The sequence below is a fragment of the Hylobates moloch genome, unplaced genomic scaffold (assembly GCF_009828535.3).
Source record: "Hylobates moloch isolate HMO894 unplaced genomic scaffold, HMol_V3 SCAFFOLD_8, whole genome shotgun sequence".
Classification (NCBI taxonomy): Eukaryota; Metazoa; Chordata; class Mammalia; order Primates; family Hylobatidae; genus Hylobates; species Hylobates moloch.
Window position 1 is genome coordinate 112,437,857 of NW_026652283.1, and position 24,322 is coordinate 112,462,178.

The following is a 24,322-nucleotide window of genomic DNA, read 5'->3' on the forward strand; positions in this document are numbered from 1 at the left end:
TTTCAGTGTGCAAGGTGAAAGGATATGTTGTCATTCTAACTTGCATTTCTTTACATTATTTTTCCAAAAACTGTCTACTCAGTCCATTAAAAAAAATCTATCCTCATTCAGATCCCTCTCCATTCTCTTATCTTTTCTGTTCTATTTTTCGTAAGTACACCTCTCTCTCTTCCTTCACAGTGTTAGACAAAATTTATCTTTCCCAGAAAACTTTCTCTGTGCATATAGTCACAATTAGAGGTATATTCCTCCATTTTTCAGATGTTTGCCAAAAATACTGATTATGCTATATAGAGAATTACAAATAAAGTATTTCACAGAATCTAAGATGCAACATTGCAAGGTGTACCATTATTTTATGAACTACTAAGAAATTAAAAATGCTACCAATTTTTTACAAACCACAGTGATTTCTTATCACTTAGAATTTTTATTACACTTTCTGAATATTATGGAATTCATATTTTTATATCTTTTGGAAGTAAAAGCACTATATTTTAAAAAGTGTTAATTTACTATATGGCTATAAGTAGTAGGATAATAACTAGTGTATTTTGAAACATTTCTAGGCGTTATCTTAGTAAGATGATACCTACAAAATTAATACTCCATTAAGTCACATGTAAACTTTCTGAAAAGTTTTCCAGTACCAATGACCATAGTTCTATAATTTAGGAATTCCTACAATATACTTTGAGAGGCTTTATAGCTCTGTGAGTTACTTACCCACAAAGGTGTTGATGAGATAAATGTCATTAGCATGTGTTGCCACAGAAGAGGGAATAAAATCAAAAGAGGTTTAGTAACCCATAAAGATTTCCAAAGTTTGAAAGTTACATTTTCAGAAAGTCATTATTAGTCCACAGATACATATAAAAGCCAAGTACAATGTTTCTTGATTCAAGGGCAGAAATATTTATTTTAAGATAATATAAGAATGTAAGACAGGTTGCTTTGCAATTTATAATAAGAACAGTAAGTTGGAACTTAAGCTAAATAAATTGCTTATTATGAAATGATTCTGAGAAGTACCATAAACTGTTTATCATGTATGCTTTCTGTAAAAAGTTTAATGTGAATTTTATGTATAACTTAATTTTTCCAAAGAACAGTTTATAGAAGGAAACACTGACAATAACAGCATACATGTAGTCAGTACATTATTATTTTCAAACCACTAGCAAATTTTAAATTGATATAAGCAAGCAATTCATTGAGATATTTTCTCTCTCATTTTATAGATGATAAAATTCAAGAGTGATAATATGATGGAAATCACTGTAATTTACCACTTTTCTATTTTATCAGGATATTTATTTATTCATATTTTAATATTATGTTGCAGCCTAACAAATGTTTTCATCCACTCGCTCTGATAAGCAATAAAGAATAAAATAAAGATTGCATATGTACAATGGTATTCTTCCTTGGGAGAATAACAGAATTATAATGGATTTCAATGGGCTAATTTAATTTTTAATGTATATTTGCAGGATTTGCCATGTATGCAATGTAGTATAACTTATAGTCAACGATTAAAGGAAACTACATTTTTTTCAATTACTTTAGGTACCAAATCATATTGAGAACATTCAGTGTAAGGTAAAATAGACCTGAGGTATGTTATATGAGTGGGTAGGCATTTTCATTTCATCAGTCAATTAAATCAACTTTCAAAGCAAGTGAAATTATATTATTATACTATATGGGATCCTTGAACTTATGAATAATATATTTTAAAATTACTGTCATAAATAATATTAGATAAAGAATGTAAAAAGTCTAACATACAAAATCAATGCTAAGAGTAACATTTTCTCGAAAATTACTTTTATAAATAAGCTGATACAGACCAATTTCACATTTAATAACTTATAAAAACAAAGTCAGTGTTTTCTAGTTTCATATGCAAAAGCAAAGTAATAGTTGGAGTGTATGTAACCTACATTAAATATGTCTTAGAAAGGAAGATAAATGAACTTATCTTCCATATGCAATATGTAAATATATTAATTTAGATTAATTGTTCTATTTTTGTGTAGTATCTTTGTATAAACTAAGCATTTTTAATTGAACAGATTTATATTAAGTATTATCAAATTGTTTCTCTATGTACAAATCTAATTTTATAATTCAACAGAAAGTTTTTATTTTCCCTTTTAAGACATATTCTTTTGAAATAATAAATTATATTTAAATTATTATTACTGGCTGTTTAGCATCACTTTTCAAGTGGTCCTTTTGCAAGAAACAAAAATATTAGTTTCTACTTAATATATACATTAGTCTTATAAACCATTTTATATTAGTCTTTTACAATACTCATTTGATGATAGACATATATTGACAATATGCAATAAATTACAGAGTGTAAGACATTATTTTTACTAGTGTTATTAACGTGTACCACCTACGATTAGGAGCAGCTTCATGTTTAAGAAGATAATGACAATGACAATGATTACTGTTACAACAACTACCACTGCTGCTACTATCAACACATGACTTTTTGGGGGAGAAAAATTCTACACTTTAAATTTCTTTACTGTATACATAAAAGAATAACAGACATTCTGTTGACTTTGGCAAATAAACAACAATTTTTAAAAACTTTATACAAGTCAAACAACATATGTTAAGTACTTTTAAAAGTTAAAAGTACATGTAAACAATCGTTTTATATAGTAGCTTAATTTCTATTTGTTTTCAAAATTATCTCAGTGTAATTAAAAACTGGGCAAATAACAGGAATTTAATAATAATTCTAAGGGTATTATAAATCTCAAGCAATATTCATCTCTGAAAATAAGTTCACAGTCCAACATCAAAGAAAATGCGATGTTCATTTTTAGGCGATCAACATTCCACGAGTCATAAATTATTTTGAAATGAGGAAAATTTCTCATGAATAAATAAATAAATAATATTGAAAGTACATTCATATGTAGTCACCGGAAGTATCTATATACTTCTGAAGGGAATGAAAAAGTGCAGAGAGTTCAGCAAATCAAGGTAAAGCTCAACTTGATTTTATATATATAACATTTGTAGTAACAAGATGCATTTTATCTGTTTTATGTTTAAGAATTCAGTTCCAGAAAAAATATCAATTTCATAGCATTCACCTTTTCCTTCATTCTCTACTTCTTCTGACCTCAGACCTGCTTCCACTCTCAAAATTTTGCTTCTTGTTATTTGTCACACAGATAGTAATCCTTTAAACTTTGTTTTAGGAGTATCTAATTAAAAAAAATAGTAACACAAAAGCAATATTTATTTAGGATATAAATCTGAGGTGATAGTGTTAATCAAATATTCTTATAATAATATGAAACGTAAGGAATTCAATAAAAACACCCCACATAAAATATAACACACAAAGACTTAAAAGCTGAGTGTTTTGTTTAGTAATCTGTGCAATCCTCGGTCTTAGGCTTAGAGAAAGGTAGCCACTTCCAGGTATGGCTCTATGCACTATTACTTAGAATCAATGGTGCCAGTGTGATACTACAAGTCGGTCGGGAACACTACCTGTGTGGACATACCAGTCAATGGTCCTCCTCTTTTTTAAATGCTTAGTTTAAGAATTTATAAGACAGTTTAAAATTCCTTAAAATGGAGATTAGGAAGACCTGACTTCTTTTGTTAACTCAGCTGCAATGGTTACCACCTTAGAAAAATAAGTAAGCCTGCTTGCCTCTAAACATTTTAGATGAGTATTTCCCAAAATGGGTTCCATAAAACACTAGATCTCAAACCTAATTTGCAAAATGCCGAATACTGCCATTTCCTTTTGGCAAGACAAAATGCATAGTAGCATATTACAATCTAATAAACTCTATGGGGAAGACACTTATTTAACCATTTTTATTATGATATGTCTTAAACTTGACTAAGCAACTTTTTTTTTTAAGTATGCATTGATGTGCTGAGGAACCACTTTGGGAACCACTGCTATCTATCTATCTATCTATCTATCTATCTATCTATCTATCTATCTACTATCTATCTATCTATCTATCTATCTATCTATCTATCTATCTATCTATCTATCTACCTACCTACCTATCATCTACCTACCTACCTACCTACCAACCTACCTACCTACCTACCTATGCTTCAAGCTTGAGAAAAACAGCAAGAAACATATACATGAATATACTTGCAAGCATTTTTAAACCAACAATAAAATCTCCACTGCAGAAATCTAACTAATAAAAACCCACAACTGACCAAAATTTTATCGCTAAAATTGACTTCTGAAAGAAGAAAGAAAAAGACAAACCCTGCACTAGGAGATTAGAAACAAGTTTGACACATTTCTTTGGGTCATAAATAATAAAAATGTGATAAGGAATAATAAGATATAATAGATAGGAAGTAATATATGAGTAAGATAGAATGAAGCTTAAATTCTGGTTTTCCACTGACTAGCAAGTTATCCTATGCAAGTTACTTGTTAAACATTGATTTTTCTCTGTTGTTAAATGGGATATCTGTGAGAATTAAATGAGATACTACCCGTGGAAGAACACTTAATATTAGTGCCAGACAACTAAAATAACTAAACAAATAAGCTGTTATTTTTTGTGGATGCTCAGAATCATGATCCTAAAAAACAGTAACAAATATTCTTTGGGTGCTAATTATCCTATATTATAAAAGTCCGATTTTGATTTATCACATTGTGTCTGCTCACATAGAAAACTTCAGGTTTAACGTAAAATTTTTCAATCAAGATACTCTCATGACTTAAAAATTAAAAATAGATAATTCTATTTCTTTCAGCTATTTTCTAAATGTTTTAACAGAAAAATAAATTATGATCCTATTGTTACTGAACAAATTTAGACAAATAGAAGCTAACATACTTATCTGCTATGAAGTTCTTTCTTCAGGCAGGATTTGAAAGTGGGGTACTTCTGGACTGTTTTATAACCCTGTAGAATAGAAGAGCAAAGTGTGCAAATGTACAGAAAGAGAAATACAGCAAGATTTCACTTACATGTGGAGTCTAAAAAGTCAAACTCATAGAAGGGGAGAGTAGAATGTTAGTTACCAGAGGGTGGAGGGCTGGGGGACTGGGGAGGAAAGGGGGAGGTTGACCAAAGGATACAAAGTTCCAGTTAGACAGGAGGAATATGATTTTGAGATCTATTGTACAGTAAGGTGACCATAGTTAGTAATTATGTATTTCATATTTCAAAACTGCTTTTAAAAAGTATATTTAAAATGTTCTCGCAATAAAATAAATATGAGCTGATAGATTTGTTAATAAGTTTGATATAATCATTCCACTATATATATCAAAATATCACATTTACCCCATAAATACATATTTATATGCTATTATTTGTCGATTAAAAATAAAAATTAAAAAAAGTAAAAATGTAAATAAAATGCTGAAGGCCACAGGTATGTAATAAATAAAAATAAAAACATAACACGTAAGAGAGCAATACAGTGTCAAACGTTTCTAGCGTACTTTATATTCAATTTGATCCTGCTACTCTAAAATTTTTGAGGCAAAATAAATGACTTTCAACGTATGTTGTTTCAAGTACTTCTGGCATCATCTAAAATGTTAACAACTAACCACCAGGTGGCAGTTAAGTACACAGCATCTTTACTCAAGTAGCTTGGACTTAAAAGTCATTAAAAATCTTTAAAAATACTGTCTCAGATGAATCTTGAGGTTTTGGATATATAACTTTTTCTCTTTTAAAATGTATAATACTGGCCGGGTACGGTGGCTCATGCCTGTAATCCCAGCACTTGGGAGGCCAAGGCGAGAGGATTACTTGAGGTCAGGAGTTTGAGACCATCCTGGCCAACATGGCAAAACCCTGTCTCTACTAAAAATACAAAAAATTCCCGGGTGCGGTGGTGCACACCTGTAATCCCAGCCACTCAGGAGGCTGAGGCAAGGGAATCTCTTGAACCCAGAAGGCGGAGGTTGCAGTGGGCTGAGATCACGCCACTGCACTCCAGCCTGGGCAACAGAGCAAGACTCCCATCTCAAAAAAAAAAAAAAGGATAAAACTTAGGGATATTCTTGCAAGAGGGAAGATTGAATATTCTAGCTCTTAATTTTAACAGAACATTTTTTTCTCTTTCTATTTGTGGCACATCCATAATATGTTAGATGTGTACACATTTATTGATTCATACTATATTTCTAACTTTAAGACATGTTTCTTGAGGGGAAAAATCACTGAATTTCTGGTAATTTTTTTTACTGTAAGATTTCAATAAACAAAAAAATTTTTAACTTATTTTTCATATTAAAAAGTACTGATTATGCAGTAACATAAGAGCATCAAGTTACCTAGAGGAAATCTGTGTCATCTAAAATGAGAAATAGTGGCCAGGTGTGGTGGTAATTCCTGTAATCTTAGCACTTTGGGAGGTCAAGGCAGGAGCACTGCTTGAGCCCAGGAGTTGAACGTCAGCCTGGGCAACAGAGTGACCTCATTGCTACTAAAAAAAATTATAAATTAGCCAGGCATGGTGGCATGCACCTATAGTCCCAGCTACTTGGGAGGCTGAGGCAGGAAGCTCACTTGAGCCCAGGAGTTCAAGGCTGCAGTGAGCTGTAATCATGCCACTGCACTCCAGCTTGGGTGGCAGAGCGAGACCCTGTCTCTAAAAGAATAAATAAAATTAAAATAAAATAAAGTGACAAATAGTGATATTTATTTCTATAGTAACAAGTCCGAAAAGCTAATATGCAGACTAAATTTTTAAAAAATATTTGGCAACATTTTTCTTCCACAAACTAGGATGAAGACATTAGATTAATTGAATATGCAAATAAATTATTATAAGGTCAAACTGATTTCACATTTTTTAAAAAGCATTCTATCACCTCAAATTGTTTTTTAAGGGAAGTAAGGCCTATGTTTTTTTCTTTTCAAATAAAGCATTCATGTTTATATCCTTAAGAAATTAAGCTAAATTATTGCTCAACTTAGATGGATTGATTTCCCTCAGACTTTAAAAAGGATATCAATAGGTTTAAAATGTGTAGGTTTACCCGGAATCCTCTATGGAGTCTGTCTTTCATAATTCCAATAAATTCTTTATAACTTAATTGATCATCTTTGTCAACATCAAAAATCTTGAAGACAGTGTTCACTAAATGTGGTGAAAGTTTGAGTCCAGTAGCTACATAGACGGCACGTTTAAATTCATCTAGGTAAATGTTACATAGAAAAAGAATAGACTGTTATTATTTTTATAATATGTGTTAATTACTAGAAAGGTTGTAAAAGAAGTTGTTTTCTAAATGTGAATCATGATCTTATGCAACATGGCTTTCCATTAATCATGCTGTCTTTTAGGTAATAAACATTTTTGTGCTTTAAATGAAAAGAGCCAAGCAACAGCTGTATCTTAGGTTAATAATGCATTCACATTTGATCAATGTTTAATGAGCACCTACTATCAGTGACAGATACTTTAGAAGTTAGTGAGATAAATAGGTTTTCAAGAAACTTATGGTTCAGATGGGAAATGAGAGCCCTGCCCAAATAATCATTACACGGGGCCACACAAAAAGTACCAATAAAGTGCTATGAGAATCTGGAGATGAGTGATCGCTTCTGTTTGTAGTGTGGAGCAGGGAGAAGCGAGAGAAAGGCAGTGGTTAGGAAAAGGCTGTGATTTCGTCTTTGAGCTGAGCTCAAAAGGACAACTTCAGCTTATAGAGATGACAAATGGCAGATGAGATGAGATGACATGAATGAACCAAGGCAGGTGGGGAGGTGGGAGGGCATAAAGCACATTCAGAAAACAGGGAGTCTGGTCTGGGTGGAGCCGGGGACATCTAGGATCTCAAGAAACTCTGCACAGGGACTTTGAGGCAGGGAACCAGAACACTCTTCAGTAGGCAATTGGAAAACTTAAAGAGTTTTCCATTGCAGATGTGTCATACAAAAGTTAATTTTTTAAGAAAGATTATTCTGTCAGGTGTGTAGGAAACATCAAAGAGGAAAGCAGCTAGTAGCAGGACTGTCAGTTTGGTGGCTACTACAATATTCCTTTTAAGAGGTAATAACCTGAATAAAGACACTTGTGATGGCAAAAAGAGATGGACGTATTTCTAGTGCCTGCAAGACAGGTGACGCCATCAATTTTTTTCATTTCCCAGTTCTAAAAAACAAACAACTTTTCTATTCTGAACCCAGTAACCAGATACTGATTTGTTTCTTTGCACGTTGATGAGGTTTATCACAGCAGTAAAGGCTAGTCTGTAGACGCAGAGCTGCCAAAGGTTTTGGCTTTAAAACACTAAAATGGGTTGAGAATATGCCATATTTGAAGATCTAGACTACAGAAAGGGTAAAATATACAATTTTTCAGGTTTCTCTTATTCAATGAATAAATGAATAAGGCCACATAATGAAATCAGTATCTATGTTTTTGGGAAAGAGAAATTATCATCAGCACTTAGGGACTCCAGTTTGGCTTCTCTCTAGAACATAATAATGATAATAAAAAGACGGTCCTTTTAAGCTTGTGCATTAACATAGATTATGGCAGAGACAGGTAAAATCACCTTAAAGGCAAACAAAGTCCCCATATGGCAAGAATTTTTAAAAAGGACCGGCCATGAGGGGAGGGAAGGTGATCACAGCCATAGGATCCTAGGAAAACAGCTTGGCTTCTTAGTCCACCTACAGCCAAAGACAGCTGGCTCTGAGGACACCAGCATTCTGAATTCTATGACCATTGTATTTATTTGAAAATTATGCAAAACTGATAATTTTACAGGTTAGTTGGTTAATGTAAGTCCATGGCTAAGAGGTGGCTCTGCTGAGAAAATTCCAGTTTCTGAGTCAGCAGGCATTAAATTAGTGAAATAAAATACCATCCTGTGAGAACAGGGCATGACCAGCTGGTTCCTCCATAGGTACACACAAGTCCCTCAATGTCACCCAGTGGCCATGAGGTTTCTTCCCTCATGGCTGTTTTCTGACAAGTACCAGAACTGACTTGTCACTGAAAGTATGCACTGGACTTTCACACAAGTTGATGGGTGATATGTCATATTTAATTAATTGGTTGCCAAAATCTATAGAAACAATGTAGTATTACTTCTTGCTTTTAATTTTTGTCGATGACTACTTACCTTGCCCTATAGAACGACTTGCAAAGTTATACATATTCAAGGCTATTGCAAAGTCTTCTAGGTTGTTTAAAAACTGGAAAAATGACCTGAATTCATCAAACGTGATGCCCTATATTGGGAAAGGAAACGAAAATACATTTAGTATTGCCAAATTTATTAAAATCAGTATCTACACATAAGAGAAAAAAACAGATTAAGCATTTGCAATGTATCTTGTAAGTAAACATTTCCAGGGCACATTTTGACGTTGTTCTCCAACTGGAACGTAAAATTCACTCAGACTTACTCACTGGGTAGTGCTGCCTGCTAGTTACAATAGTGCTGCCTGCTATTAGAATAATAGTTAAAAGTATTTTTTAAACACTGTCGTGTCAGCACAAAATTCCAAAAAAAAAAAGCTCCAATAAAAAAGAATTAAAAAGTTTCAATTTTGAAAATTCTCTATTTTATGCCTGATTTTTTTAACCTTGTAAGGCAAATATGATAATAGGGGAAAAAAGAAAAAAACAGAAAAAAAACTTTCCCCTGCACCTGTATTCCTCAAATGTGATTCTGCATCAGCAATAGATTGTCTTTATAATGACAATGCAAAATCAAAGTGCTGACTCCATGTCAACGCAGTGTATTCACACTTGTTCCTGTCACTACAGCACTGCTAGGGCAGTGGTAGGAAGTAGAATGACCTCAGAGATACAGTTCTGGGTGCCTCCACACTGGGCTGCTGTGGGATCATGTAAAGGACTGGTGGTCAGGGTGGCCTCTTCTGGAATGTCATGTGTATAAACTGCAATTATTGCCATTGCTGTTACTTCAGTTGAATAGGGAAAGTCTTTGAAATAAGTACAATGTATCTCAGAGAATACACCTTTGGACAAGAGAAGCTGCATTTAGTTAATGTGTTCTCCTCAGCAAATTAACATAATTGAGAAAGAGCACAGAGAGCAGAGCAGAAGGCCGAGTTGAGGCCTAACAAATTCTTATTTAATACGAGGGGGAGAGGAAGGGACACTAACAAGGTCGTGTTGGAAGGCCAGGGAAAGAACCACAGGGATCTAGTTTCATATAAGCCAGCTACTGATTAAATCAAATGATTACCCAAACACCCAGCTTTTGATATATGTTACTTCAATTACAACTCATCTTTTACTTGCAATGGGAGAATCCTTACTGTCTTTTCTCCTCACATTTTTTACTTTCCTTTCCTTATATTCATTTACGACCATTCCAATCTTGGATCCTGCTTTGTGACCCTATCCCACCCATCATGTTTTCTGTAGGAGGCTGTTTGAATCAGTTAGGAGGACTGCACCGGAAAGGGTTTGTCTTGATGTGGAGAGCTTGTTGACAAAAAAACTGGTCACTGCTGTGGTTCTGCACCTGTTTATGCTGTGACCTGCTGCCACAACAGCAGTCTCTGGGTGACAGGCTACTGTTACTAGGAGTAAAACACAAGAGGATGGGATATTTTTAAATAAAGGGAAAACAAAAATATCAATATACTGGGAGGCAGGCATGAAATTAAGAAATAAATTAAAAAATGACAGACTATAATGTTCAACATCTAAACTTTTAGATTTTTCAACACATAGTTCTCATGTTTGGAAAGAGGTCAAATTCAGAACATACAATCATTCTTTTGTGTAGATTAAACACTTTGTGTTTAGAAATATAAAATTGTAAAATAACAAATGGGACATTTATTTTGAAGGAGATAATTTAAAGCAATGTTTCTTAATGGCCAAGAGGGACAGACAGTCTGGGAAAGGGGCAGACAAAAGGGGTGTGGCCATTTCTTCTCTCTACCATCCTCACCCCCAGAATCACTACTGGAATAAACCATCAGGACTTGAATGGAATTTGCCCTAACTATTAGAAATAAGGTGAAAAGAAGTAGCTTATATGCTAACAAAAATAAAACAATGATAACTGAAAAACTGAAAGCATCAAAAAATACATGCACTGAGAGTACAGAAATAAACTCAAATATTTATGGTCAACTGACTTTCAATAAGGATGTTGATATGGTTTGGCTGTGTGTCCCCACCCAAATCTAATCTCAAATTGCAATCCCCACGTGTCCAGGGAAAGAGGGACCTATAATCCCCACATGTTGAGGGAGGGAAGTGATTGGATTATGGGGGCTGTTCACCCAATGCTGTTCTCGTGATAGTGAGTGAATTCTCATGAGATCTGATGGTTTTATAAATGGCAGTTTTTCCTGTGTGTTCTTTCTCTCCTAAACCTTGTGACGAAGGTACTTGCTTCTTCTTTGCCTTCCACCATGATTGTAAGTTTTCTGAGGCCTCCCAGCCATGTAGAACTGGGTCAATTAAACCTCTTTCCTTTATAAATTACCCAGTTTCAGGCATCTCTTTATAGCAGTGTGAAAATGAACTAATACAGATGTCAATACCATTTATTGGGGAAGGAATTGTTTCTTCAATAAATGGTGCTATGACAACTGGATATCCACATGCAAAAGAAAGAAGCTAGACCCTAACTTCATACCATTTATAAAAACTAACTCAAAACAGATCAAAGTTCTAAATTTAATAGTTAAAGCTAGTAGACTTACAAAATAATCAGACAAAACTTCATGACCTTGAATTGCCAACAACTGCTTAAATATGACACCAAACACATAAGGAACAAAATAAAAATAGATAAATTAGACTTCATCAAACTAAAAACATGTGCATTAACGAACCCTATCAAAATTAGCTGGGTGTGGTAGCATGGGACTGTACTCCTAGCTACTTGGGAAGCTGAGGCAGGAGGATCACTTGAGCCCAGGAGTTTGAGGTTGCAGTGAGTATGATCGTGCCACTGCACTCCTGCCTGGGCAACAGAGTGAGACCTTGTCTGTAGAAAAAAATTAAAAATAAATAATAAATAGAAATAAAGTGAAAAGACAATCCACAAAATGGGAGAAAATAGTTGCAAAAATACATCTGATAAGGCTCTAGAATCCAGTTTATATAAAGAACATGTACAAAGCAGTAACAAAAAGATAAACAACCTAATTTAAAAATGGGCAAAGGACTTGAAAAATCATTTCTCCAACGAAATGGCCAATAAGCATATAAAAAGATGCTGAATATAATTACTCCCTGGGGAAATACAAATCAAAACTACATGTACACACATATATTCATAGCAGCACTACTCACAATAGCCAAAGACAGAAATAGCCCAAATGTCTATGGAAGGATGAATGGATAAACAAATTGTGGTATGTACATAAAATGGACTATTATTATTATTCAGCCATAGCAAAGAATGAAATACTGATACATACTACAATGTGGATGAACCTAAAAACACTATGAGACCAGGTGTGGTGGCTCACCCCTGTAATCCCACTACTTTGAGAGGTTGAGGTGGGAGGATCACTTGAAGTTAGGAATCTGAGACAAGCCTAGGCAAAAACAAAAACAAAAAACAGAAAAAACCCTGTCTCCACCAAAAAAAAAAAAAAAAAAAAAAAAAATAGCCAGTCACAGTGGTACGTGCCTATAGTCCCAGCTCCCTGGGAGGCTAAGGTGGGAGAATCACTTGAGCCAAGGAGTTTGGGGCTGCAGTGAGCTATGGTTGCACCACTGCACTCCAGCCTGGGTGGCAGAGAAAGACCCTGTTTCTTAAAAGAAATAAATATAAGTGAATAAAAAAATACTATGACAGAAGCCAAACAAAAAAGGTTACATGCTATATGATTCCATTTAAATTAAATATCTAGAATAAGTAAATCCACAGAGACAGAAAGCAGAATGATGGTTGCCAGGGACTGAGGAGAGAAGGAAACGGGAAGGGACTGCATCATAGGTACAGGGCTTACTTTTGGTATGAGGAAAATGGTTTAGAAGGAGAAAGAGGTGGCAGTTGCACAATATTGTGAATTCACTAAATCTCACTGAATTATTCAGTTTAAAACGGTTAATTTTTTGTTATACAAATTTTACCTCAATATTAAACAACAAAAGACTAGGAAGAGGAAAAGACTAACTCGAAAAATCCAAACAAATCACTACAATATAGTATTGACTAAATACAAACAGGCGTTCAGAAAACATGGTCTTATGAGGCTTTCAAATGTATATAAGCCATGTTTGTTTTCAGCACAAAATTCATGCTGATACCATAAATTATGCCACAATATATACTGTTCAAAGTTTATTGGCAATTGATGTAAATGGCAACTATATAATAACTTTCAGAAATATAAGTAAGTTTACAAGGTTAGGAGAAATAAATCCAAACTCCAAAATTTACTGGCTGAATGACCTAAGGTAAGCCACTTAAATCTTTCTGAATATCAATTTCCTTAAAGCTTAATAACATAATTATACTACTTTCTTGTTAACATTTGCATTACATGGTTAGTATAAGAAGCCATCTTTCCATCCCTTCTGGTCACTGTCTACATTATCTCCTAGATAAGTTTACCTAGTCCCATGGCATTTAAAAATTTTTTAAATTATTTATTTAATATGACAATATATTCACTTGTTCAAAATTCAAAAGGCCCAAAGATTGTATAGCACAAAATCTCCCTTCCACCCTTAGCCATGTAGTTTCCTTCCTTAGAGGAACCAATTTCTAGTCCTGTGAATCCTTCCAGAGTTAGCATAAGCTTTTTATACTCTACAAATGGCTCTAAATCATGCCCTTTTCACACTCAGTATATCTTGAAGATAGTTCTACACTAGTAAAGAATTTTTTTGATCTCTTTTCAGCTGCACCTTATTCTATTCTATAGATATATCATGATATATTTGATGAGTGACTTACTGAAAGACATTTAGGCATTTCCAGCCTATTGCTATTACAAACAACATTATAATGAATAACCTTGTACATGTGCCATTTCATCATGAGTGAATGTATCTGTAGGTAACATTCATAAAACAAAAAAGCTTCAAGTTCTACATTTTAAAATACCATCTATCCATCAATTAACAGGAGTTCAAAATAATATATATATATTTGCATACATATATAAAATATATTTGTATTAGGAATTAAGCAAATTATACAGTATGTTAGAATATGATAATGCTATGGAAATAAAAACAGATTAAGGTAGGAAGGAATAAGGAAAGCCAGGAGAGGGAGTATCATTTATATAATGGGTTATATATTATTCATATAATAGGCTATTATTTATATATTAGATTAGAAAGGGTAGGCATCATTGAGAAATAGCATAACGAACCATGTGGTTATTAAGGGAAGAACGTTCTCGTCAGAGGGGACAACATATACAAAGCCTTAAGACAGAAGATTTGAAAAACAGTAAAGAGTTTCTGTGGTTGGTGCAGAGTGAGCGAGGAGGATCAGAATATAGGAAGTGAGGTCAAAGGTAATGAGGGAGCAGTGTGTGTAGGAGCCACTGTAAGGATTTTGGCTTTTACTTTGAGAAGAATGGCGATCTTACTGTGGTATGATCGAAATCACAGTCAAAAGCATTTCCGTGAATGCTAAATGCAGAACAGATTGCAGGGAGGCAAAGTTGGAGGCAGAAGGATGATCTGGGAGGAAATTCCAATAATCCAGGCAAGACAGAACTTGGATGGTAGCAGTGGAGGTGGCTAGGGGTGGTTAAATTCTTATACAGGTAGTATCAATAGGATTTGTTGATAGACTGACTGTATGTAGAATGTGAAAAGAGGGAGTCCAAAATTTTGGCCACAAGAACTAAGAAGAACCGAGGTCCTATGAACTGAAACAGGGAAGATGGTTTGTAGAACAAGTTTTATGGAATGACCAGGAGTTCAGGTTTGCAACCATTAGGTCTGAGATATCTATTGGATCTTTAAGTGGAGATGCTGAGTAGGCAGTACATTGTAAAAGCCTGAAATTCAGGGGAGAAGTTTAAGCTGCAGACAATGTGGAGGTTTATACACTAATGACTACTTATCAGTAGTCCTGACTGCACCCTTGACTGCTAGATTCACGTATCTAACTTGCCTGCTTAATTTTTCATTTAGATTACTATTAGGAATCTAAAATATGACTGGTTCCTAATAAAACTCTTGATTCCCTCCTAACCCTAAATTCATGGTTTTGCTTAGCTCAGCAAATGGCATTGTTTCAGCTTGTGGTTCAAGCCAAAGCCCTAGGAGTTCCTGATTCCTTTTTCTCTTATAATGAAATAACCATGAATAGGTACTATCAGCTCTACTTTTTAAATGATCCAATCAATATCTGACCCCTTTTCCCTACTCTTACCCTGGTCCAAGCCATGGTTGTCTATTGCCTGGCCACCTATAACAGTATCTTAACCTGTCTCTTCCTTTCAAAGCCAGGCCACCTAAAATCTATTCTGCTATGTAGCAGCTAAGATATCTTTTGAAACATGAATCAGATATCTGGCGCATGAATTAGACCACATCTGAGTGTCACAGTTGATTGTCAATACTTGTTGAGTATTTGCTGAGTGAGCATCTTGCCTATGCTCTAAAGCAAGGTTCACAAACTTTCTGTAAAGGGCCAGAGAGTCAATATTTTCATTTTTACTGGCTACATGGTCTCTGTTGCCTCAACTTTACCATTATAGTGCAAAAACAGCTGCAGACAGTATATGAAATGAATGAGCATGGCTGTATTCCAATACAATTTTACTTATGAAAATAGGTGGGGTAGTTTGCTGACTCCTGCCTGAAAGTTTAAATACTATAGTGGCTTCCCATCACTCTTACAGTCACTATTTGAATAACTAAACTTCTTACCTTAGCCTACAGAGTCTTAAAAGATTTGGCCCACATCTACCTCTCCTTACTCATCTCCTACAATTTTCCTGTCCACTTACTTTACCTTTTGGCATTTTCTCAAATAAACTAAGCTTCTCTGTCCTCAGGCCCTTGGCACTTGCTGTTACCTCTGTCTGGAAGACTTTACCCAGAACTTTGCAAAGCTCATTCTTCACAGTCTCTCCCCAGAAGTTACCTCTTCACTCTTCAGCAAAGCTCTTCCTAACAGTCTACTTTCTTTTCCAGCCCCCATGACTCTTGCTCCCTTTCATAATGTTTATCAGTATCTGAAAGTATGTCTTTTTTTTACTTACTTTGTCTCTCCACTAAGATATATTTCCATGAGAGAAGGATTTGGCTTATGTTGCCACTTTAACCCCAGTGGCTGGAATAAAGCCAAGTAAATAGTACATGCTCAGTAAATATACGCTAGGTAAACAAATGAAAATGAAAGTAATTTAGAAATGTAAAGTGCTATTCAAATATTAGTAGCTGTTATTCTTCTGGAGAGAAGGAGATGAGAGATGGAAGGAAGGGGAACAGTTAAGTAGGTGGAAGGAAGGGAAAGACCTAAGTAGAGTGTGGTAAGAATGTCATTGGCTTAGAAAGCCTTGGATTTGAATCCTTGGACAAGGGTCTAAGTATCTGAAAGCCTCAGCTTCCACTATTCTAAAAGAAAGATGCCAAAGAAAGTTGTCAAGCCTGGAAGGTTGCTCTGAGGATTGATGAGGTAATGTAGGAAAAAAAAAATCAATGAGAATCAATTAATTTTGGTTCACATGCAAATTTTTCCATTTCTACAAGTAATCATTTGTGGTGCTTAAGATACTTCTAGAAATTGGAATTTTTCAGAAACTGAATTTCACTTTAAAAAACTTAACCTTTTAAGTTACAGATTTTAATGTTTCCATTTAATAAAAGCAAAAAAAAAAAAAAAAAAGCAGATTCAAGTCCCTAAGTAATACCCCAGTAGCTGGAAAAATTGCACTACTGGGGTAGTACAATTTTCAATATTTGTTTTTAGGGAAGTACCTATGAATTGGAAAAATTCCGTTTAACACGGAAAACAGACAAAAAGTACTCTAATTTGGAGATATCGTAAACTAATTGCCAAATGCATCAAGTCTTTTTTTTTTTTTTTTTCATTCCTTAGGGGAAATGGAGAATTGTTAACATGGTCACAGTGTATCCATTCTAAACAAAGTCAAACTATTTGCAAGTTTTTCTTGGATGACTAACCTGATCCTTGTCTAAACACAAATAGAAGGCAATATATCTAAAACATCCCACGCTTGAAGAGGTACTTGTAATACTAGTTCTATTTGGTTGCAATGATGCATTCAAATACCACTAGATAATGCAACTGTTCAGAAGCACTGACAACACATTTGTTACTAAACAAATAGGCAATCAGTTGTCCCAGGTTCTTAACCATTCATGCCATCCAAACTCTTTGAAAAACTTCACTTCAGCTGATGATAAGATCACTCACTCATCAATGGTGGTCTTCAAATGACCTTTTATTAAGGGCGTTACGGAAAGGAATAGAGTGTGACAGAAATGATGTCAACATAAACTGTTTTTTATGAGGTGATGTTTAGGTAGTAGTCAAAGCATATAGCTAAGTGGAATTCTCCTGAAAAATGATACTGTTAATTTGAATAAAACAATTGGTAGTAGCCTAAAGCAGTTTTGAAATGCCTAAGAAAAATGTGGATATCTACCAAGAATATACAATTTATTTTTAAAAGTGTAGCCAGAGCACTTAGGACACACAATGAAATACATCCAAGATATCTTTTAATCCACAGAGAAGGAAAAGAACTAACAAAAGGGCAATGTGTTTTATAGGCACATATTACAAAACAGTAACATAACCAACTAAATATGAGGATTAGATACCTTTTCTTCAGGTATACTGTAACGCACATTTTCTAAAAATACTGACGTATTTTCCACATTTGTATATCGTAAAAGAATATGAGCAAAATCTTCTTCACTGATGGTATTCATTCCATTTGAGTAGGAAAGGAATTCTATTTCTAGAACTTCTGTTTGGAGATTATCCATGAATCTATGACAAAAATGTAATACAGAAGGAAAAAGATAAAGAGTAATGGTAACAGGAGATGATCAAATACTCACTGTCCTAGAAAAGGTTACACGGAAATAATTGTATGATGACACAAAGATTAATAAAGTTCCTCCCTGTAAATGAGAATGAAAAGAGCACACGATCTGTGAGGCTTTACCACTTAATGACTGTAGCACCCAGGGCAAATAACCTAGCCTTTCAGGGGTTTAGTTTCCTCATCTATAACATGGGGATAACAAAAGTAACTTGCAGAGTAGCAATGATACTTAAATTACTTGTTACTATCACTGTGGCTTATTGAGACAAGGAATTGACAACATACTTTCTTCTGAATATGCAGGAGATAACAATCAATCCAGATATCTGGAATTTTAAAAAAACATTCAGTAACTTCCTGTAATAATTATCAATATAACCACTGGTATGTACGTACTGATAAATGTGGGTATTTATTATACAGAGGATCTTATTTAAGATTAAAGTAACAAAGAGGTGAGTATTGCTGTACTAGACAATTTCTAAAGATCCTTCTGATTTCAGTAGGCTAATAATTTTTAATAAAAATACAAAAATAAGCTCACCTATAAAAATCTTCAAAGTTGAGCTCAGCTTTTCCTTTCTTTCCAAAAAAGTGTACAAGAAGTGTAGTATCTGTTACTAAACTTGTGATGTCATCAGCACGCTTAAAAAAAAATCACAATTTAAAAGTTAGCTTCAATAAAACAAACAGAATAGGGATACCCAATATTTCTCAAAGAATTTTGTTATCAACATACAAAACATCAAGGATGTAAATATATTAATATTAGAATGAAAAACACAGGCATATTAATACATGCAATTATAATTAAAATAAAGCTCACATTTTAATAATAGAACTTTGAATGGAACTGATCTTTGTACTCAAAAATTTTTGAAGATGTGATTTAAGAAATGTTTAATGTCAAATTATGCATATAGGATTCTATCTTTTAAGTTATCTAAAATAACTGAAATCTTTTAATAATCATCTAAATATTCTATTTTTATTCAAGTAATTAGTTTGGATTTTCCTAATCAATCTGAAAAATCTGTTTTTTTAAATGATGTTCCAAAGAGGTAACCTTTTCAGATACATTGAATAAATGGGGCTGACAAAAGAATGGTCCCAAGCTTCACAAAACAGCTTCCTTTAACCATTATATTCCACAATTATGATACTTTAAATGGATACTGTATTTGGAAAGAGAAAAACTAAAGTAATAATATGACCTTGAAAATTTATATGATCTATAATTTTTTCAAAGTCTTACACGTCAAATGGATAAAAAATTAATTCCAGAGGATTTTTCCTTTCCCACTCAACTTAATAAACTAAGTTCTAAGAATTTTCTTAAAACTGCTAGGTTATAATCCTTATAAAGTATAATGGCCTATGAAAATCATCCACCTTCCTTTAATATAGCTTTATAAATCTTCCTTTTCTCTCCTTCCCTTCCTTCCTTCCTTCTCCAGTTGGCCATTAACTCATTTCATAAACTCAGGTACAAAAAGCATAAAATTCAAAGGATTGTAACTCTCCTATACATCATCCTAGGAAATGTGAAAAAAAAGAGTTTAAATAATCCTATTTTTTATTCAAGAAAAATAGCTGTAGATAGGCACATAGTTTTTAACTTTCTGTCCAGAACCCTGACAGTACTCCATAGAAAACATAAGACAGGAAATAAATACTTCTCTACAAAGGATGAGTCTTCTGTGGTTGCTGACAAAAAGTCTCACTCACCCATATACTAAATTTTCATATTCCTTTGATTCCTCATAGCCCTCTTCCTAATCTTTCATAAAGACGGCAATTTTGTCCTTCATAACATTTGTTAAATCTTTATTTCCTTTCTCCATGGACCAAATCTTCTTCTCTTTTAATGATTAACATGGAGTAACAGAGACCACATCTGATTTCCCCTGCACATGTCCCCTTTTAATGCATTAAAATCTGTTTCTAAAGTGACTAATTATTCACATGTTTTAAAAACTCCAGCATGTAGGGTCATCTGTACTTTAAAAATTATCTAAAATTGTTGACATTCTTTAGTAATTGACTAAATATTCTATTTACATTTAAGTGATTTAGTTTAGATTTCCCTAATCATTTCCAGCATATAACCTCCTTATCATTGTTTGGTAGATCTCTACTACTAGTTCTCAGTTTACTTTGTTAAGAAATCCCAAGTATTCTCCATAGCTGGAATACCTGAGAAGTTGTCTACAATAAAACCAACTTCTTTGAGGATTTGATAGTGGTTTGATCTGTTTGCCGGGAGGAAAAAAAAATACAGCCAGGTAGCCAAGTGTCACATACTATGTTTTAAATGCATCTTCTTGAACAAGCTTCTTATGAAACTTGAGGAATACTAGTGGTGCCAGTCTTTTGGGGCTCCATAAGTGAGGGGAGACTAGTATAATTGGAGTAGCTCTCAAAGGCATTACTGTCCCCAGAACTTTAAGTTGAAGAGGCAGTCTGCTCTAATAGAACAAGATTTAAAATCAGAAGACCTGGGTCACTGACTTTTTTTTATCTTCAGCTTTCTTATCTATAAAATGGGAATAATCCTAACCATAACAACAATTTTGAGGATAAAGTTAAAATATAAGCAAACAAATGTTCTTATTAGTAGTCATAAGATGCAAATAACTTTTGGGAAAAAAGAAATCTGGTATTAATTATAGGCACTCTTTTTGTGATTTAATAGAGTCTAGCTTAATAAGTTTATTATCTTATTTATTACCAGCTTAAATTAGTAGTAGGAGGAAATATTTCAGAGGTTACTCCATGCTCGAGTGGAGCATAAGAGTAGAGGCACCTCTGTCTGGAAGCTAGAGGAATGGGGTAGGAGGAAAGGAGACAGAGTAGATCAGAAGGGGGAAATGTTTTTGAAAAAGTTGCTTACTTCACAAATAGCCAGTATTGTGGTGAGCAAATAAGCTGAGTTTAACAGTCAGATTGCTGGCTTTGAATCCAGGCACTTCTCATTATTTAAGTGACCTTACAGAAGTTAATCTCTTGAGGATATTACTATCTGAAGGAATATTAATAGTATCTATCCCAAAGGGTTGCGGTAAGGATGAGATAACACATTGAAATCATTTAGCCCTCTGACTAGTGTACTGTAAATGCTCAGTAAGTGTTAGCTGTTATGTATTTTTGTCAAATATATTTCAGGACACTGAAAAGGGACTAGACAAGACAGAAAAGATAAGAATGTTGAATCTTAATGAAAAAAAGATTTTTACATCATACACTCTTACTTCTTTTTTGCTGTTGAAATTACATATGATACACATCTGGAAAAAGAGCCTTAAAATGAGTGGTTACAGGAACACCAAAAGTTAGTGAATTCAAATAACATAATTAAGGAAAGTTTTCTTAAAGTGTGGGATGTCCTTTTCAAGACACAGTATACTAAAATAAGATGGCTTTGTCTTATACAAGTTTTAAATAATGACCTCATTTAGCCAGTTTTTCTCATGCCCACTGATCAGAGCAGATCTTCACTTAACAGTCTTTCAGCATCAAAATCTTATGAGATGTATGTTGCACTTATCCAGATAATTCAGATCCAATGAGGCATAAGTAACAGTGACATTAGAGAAACGAAAATGAAAATGGGGAAAACTTTTCCCCCATTCAGTGAAACGGAGTACTGCTCAGTCACTGAAAACTATACCAGTGTCCTTGGGATCCTAACAGTGTTACGTAACTTACATCACCCAAGGATTGAGACGAAAATAGAGACTTTATCCCTGTGATTCTTGTGCTCATTGTTAAAATAAAATGAACTCGGGTGTTTTCATAACAAAGGGAGAAAAAGCCACCAAAGAACCCCATGGGCCATTTATTCAAAGGGCATTATCTTACTTTGATTTGATTAAAAACTATTTAAAATGATTTCATCAAAAATAAAATAAACTTGCATGAAAAATAAATATATCAAACTATTAAAGGGTTTAAAATATTCTTTTAACATATTTTTATAGATTATAATGTGATAATAACCCTATGAGGTATCCAAGGGCTGGAGGAAATCTTCAAACTTTTGATTTTGTTAATAAAGTTTTTGAATAATCCATTGAAATTTACCAAGGATATGTAATTTAAAGCAAATTTAAAGCAAAATTTTACATTTCATCTGTAGAACTCAAAACAGTGTTTATAATTTTGACACTGACAGACTGTATTCAACAGTTGCATAATATACTCATCAAACTGCACTAAGAATTTATTATATATGATTTTGGTTAGAAAGTGGTCTTAGCTCTGATATTCAAATTTTCATAGTATGGTTTCACAATAATTGGAGACACAGAGTTTTACTGTAATTTTAAAAATCTATGGTTAGAAACAGCTCCAGACTAGAATATGAGGGGCTAATACCCAATTTCCCTATAATACATAGAGATTTTATCTCAATAATTACATATTAAATATATAATAAAGAAATACAAACAACAAATAGATTTCCAAGCCTTCTTTCTGAACCAATTTGAATCCTGAAATACTAATACTATAAACAATTCTGTGTTCTACTGGTATTCACAGTAACCTATAAGGATTTATATAATTAGTTGTAACTGAACTGTAGTTAATTGTCAATTATTATTCTAATGTGGGAGGGTAGTAACAGATAATCCCCAAGTAATTACTTTACTTTGGAACACGATATAAGTTTTGTTTTCTTTTCCTCTTTTTCGTTTCTTTATTGTCTCCATCAGATTTACTTTCCTGAAATTTGATTCAATTCATTCATTAATTTAGCAGCTTCGGATCAGAGTGTGGATTAATTACAGCCAATAGTGTGCTGGCAAACTGAGTTGTCCGGGAAAAAAAAAAAAAGGCTGATTTGTAATGTTGGCCAGTTTCTGTGGTATTCATACTCCTATCACAGCCACTTTCAAGTAACAAAGGGGGTGTCACAGAATGGTGAGTTGGGAAGAGGGGTGCAGAATTAACTAGCTCTGGGGAGCTGTAAAAGCCCACAGCTCCAGCCTATCTACAACAGAACCATATACATTTTCCAAAGATCTTACACAAATCATACAACTCTCTGAGTACACAGGAACTGACTGGTTTTCTGATATTAAACTTACCAAGATTTAAATTAAATTCAACATCTAATTAGCAGATTTTGTCTAACTGAGAATGTCTACCAGAGTTAAATGGGATGAAGATAGTTGGAGGCTGGAAGGTGGATACTCTAGTATGGGGAGAGACAACAATGATATGACTGTTGATTTGAAGCATGGAAGCTGGGACACAGTTGACTTGTAGGGACTCTAAGAGTCCCAGTTGCTCTTATTTTTAAGCACTGACTACTACAATGTACCTACATAATGATTACAAAATAAAGTGCTTCTAAAATATCTGTAAATGGAACATCTGCCACTTCATACCTAAACATGGCTCATATTTAAAAGGTAATTTTAAAAGGTAATTGTTGGTCATAATTACATCACATTTATATATCACAGACATATTAAACATAGGACAAAATACTTTATTTGCTATGGGACTTTAAAATTGAGCAAGGTGACAAAATTAACATTTTCAAGTGTTTGCCCTAGTCTAGATATGTCAATAGAGTAACACTGTGTATGTGGATAACAGAAGTCACAACTGATTCCAGTTTACTTCTCCAGATATTTTTAGGTGTAACTTTTAAATGTTAAATTTAAAGTTTAGAAAAAGAAATGAGAAGCCCACTTTAAAGAGAAAGAGATAATGAAAAATAAATCTCAGTATTTATTGAAAAGTCTTTTCTGGTAAGACCGCTAGCTGCCTCTAATAAAGTTCTTAGGAAAAATTCTTAATAAGAAACACAAAACAGTGTTTCTAAGATATGGCCCATCTTGAAAAACTAGAAATCCCTATTGACAGTGACATAAGAATGGGATAATGGAAGCGGTCTACTCCAATGCAGCAGTAAGATGCAGATCTGTATCAAATTCATGAACAGTAATAGAACTGAAATAAGGTTGGTCTGCTTTTTATCTTCACTATGCACTGGCAATCTTAATGTCAAGGTAAAATATTCCTCCCTTCCTTGACTGGCTGTTCCTACCATACCTTCTCAAACTCCCATACCCCGGGGCCCTTGGTAAGCCACTCACTATGAATACTAGGAAATTTGTTTAAATCTAACATAACTCTGAAGAGTCAGGTATCTTTTACTGGGGGAAACATTTCAGCATTTCATGTAACATAGTAAATTGTAAGCTTAAAAGATTCAGTGAAACTTTAAAATATATATATTCTAATTTCTAGAAAGTGATCCTTAAGTTTAAAAAAATGCCATTTCCTTTTAATTA

At 33.8% G+C, this 24,322-nt stretch overlaps 1 protein-coding gene across 5 annotated transcripts in view; it reads right to left on the reverse strand.

Annotated features, from left to right (window-relative positions):
• Positions 1-681: 681 nt before the first annotated feature.
• Positions 682-24,322, reverse strand: part of MICU3 (mitochondrial calcium uptake family member 3) — a 93,240-nt gene continuing 69,599 nt past the window's right edge. For 2 of the 5 annotated variants that reach the window (XM_032162411.2, XM_032162410.2), the window contains 6 exons: positions 18,559-18,659; positions 17,785-17,956; positions 9,134-9,242; positions 7,037-7,194; positions 4,872-4,940; positions 683-3,239 (listed from right to left, as the gene is read on the reverse strand). In XM_032162411.2, coding sequence (XP_032018302.1) covers positions 4,872-4,940; positions 7,037-7,194; positions 9,134-9,242; positions 17,785-17,956; positions 18,559-18,659 — 609 coding nt within the window. In that variant the 3' untranslated portion in view covers positions 683-3,239. Of the gene's footprint in view, positions 3,240-4,871; positions 4,941-7,036; positions 7,195-9,133; positions 9,243-17,784; positions 17,957-18,558; positions 18,660-24,322 lie in introns of all 5 variants that reach the window. The other 3 variants (XM_032162412.2, XM_058441951.1, XM_058441950.1) reach the window with 3 other exon arrangements.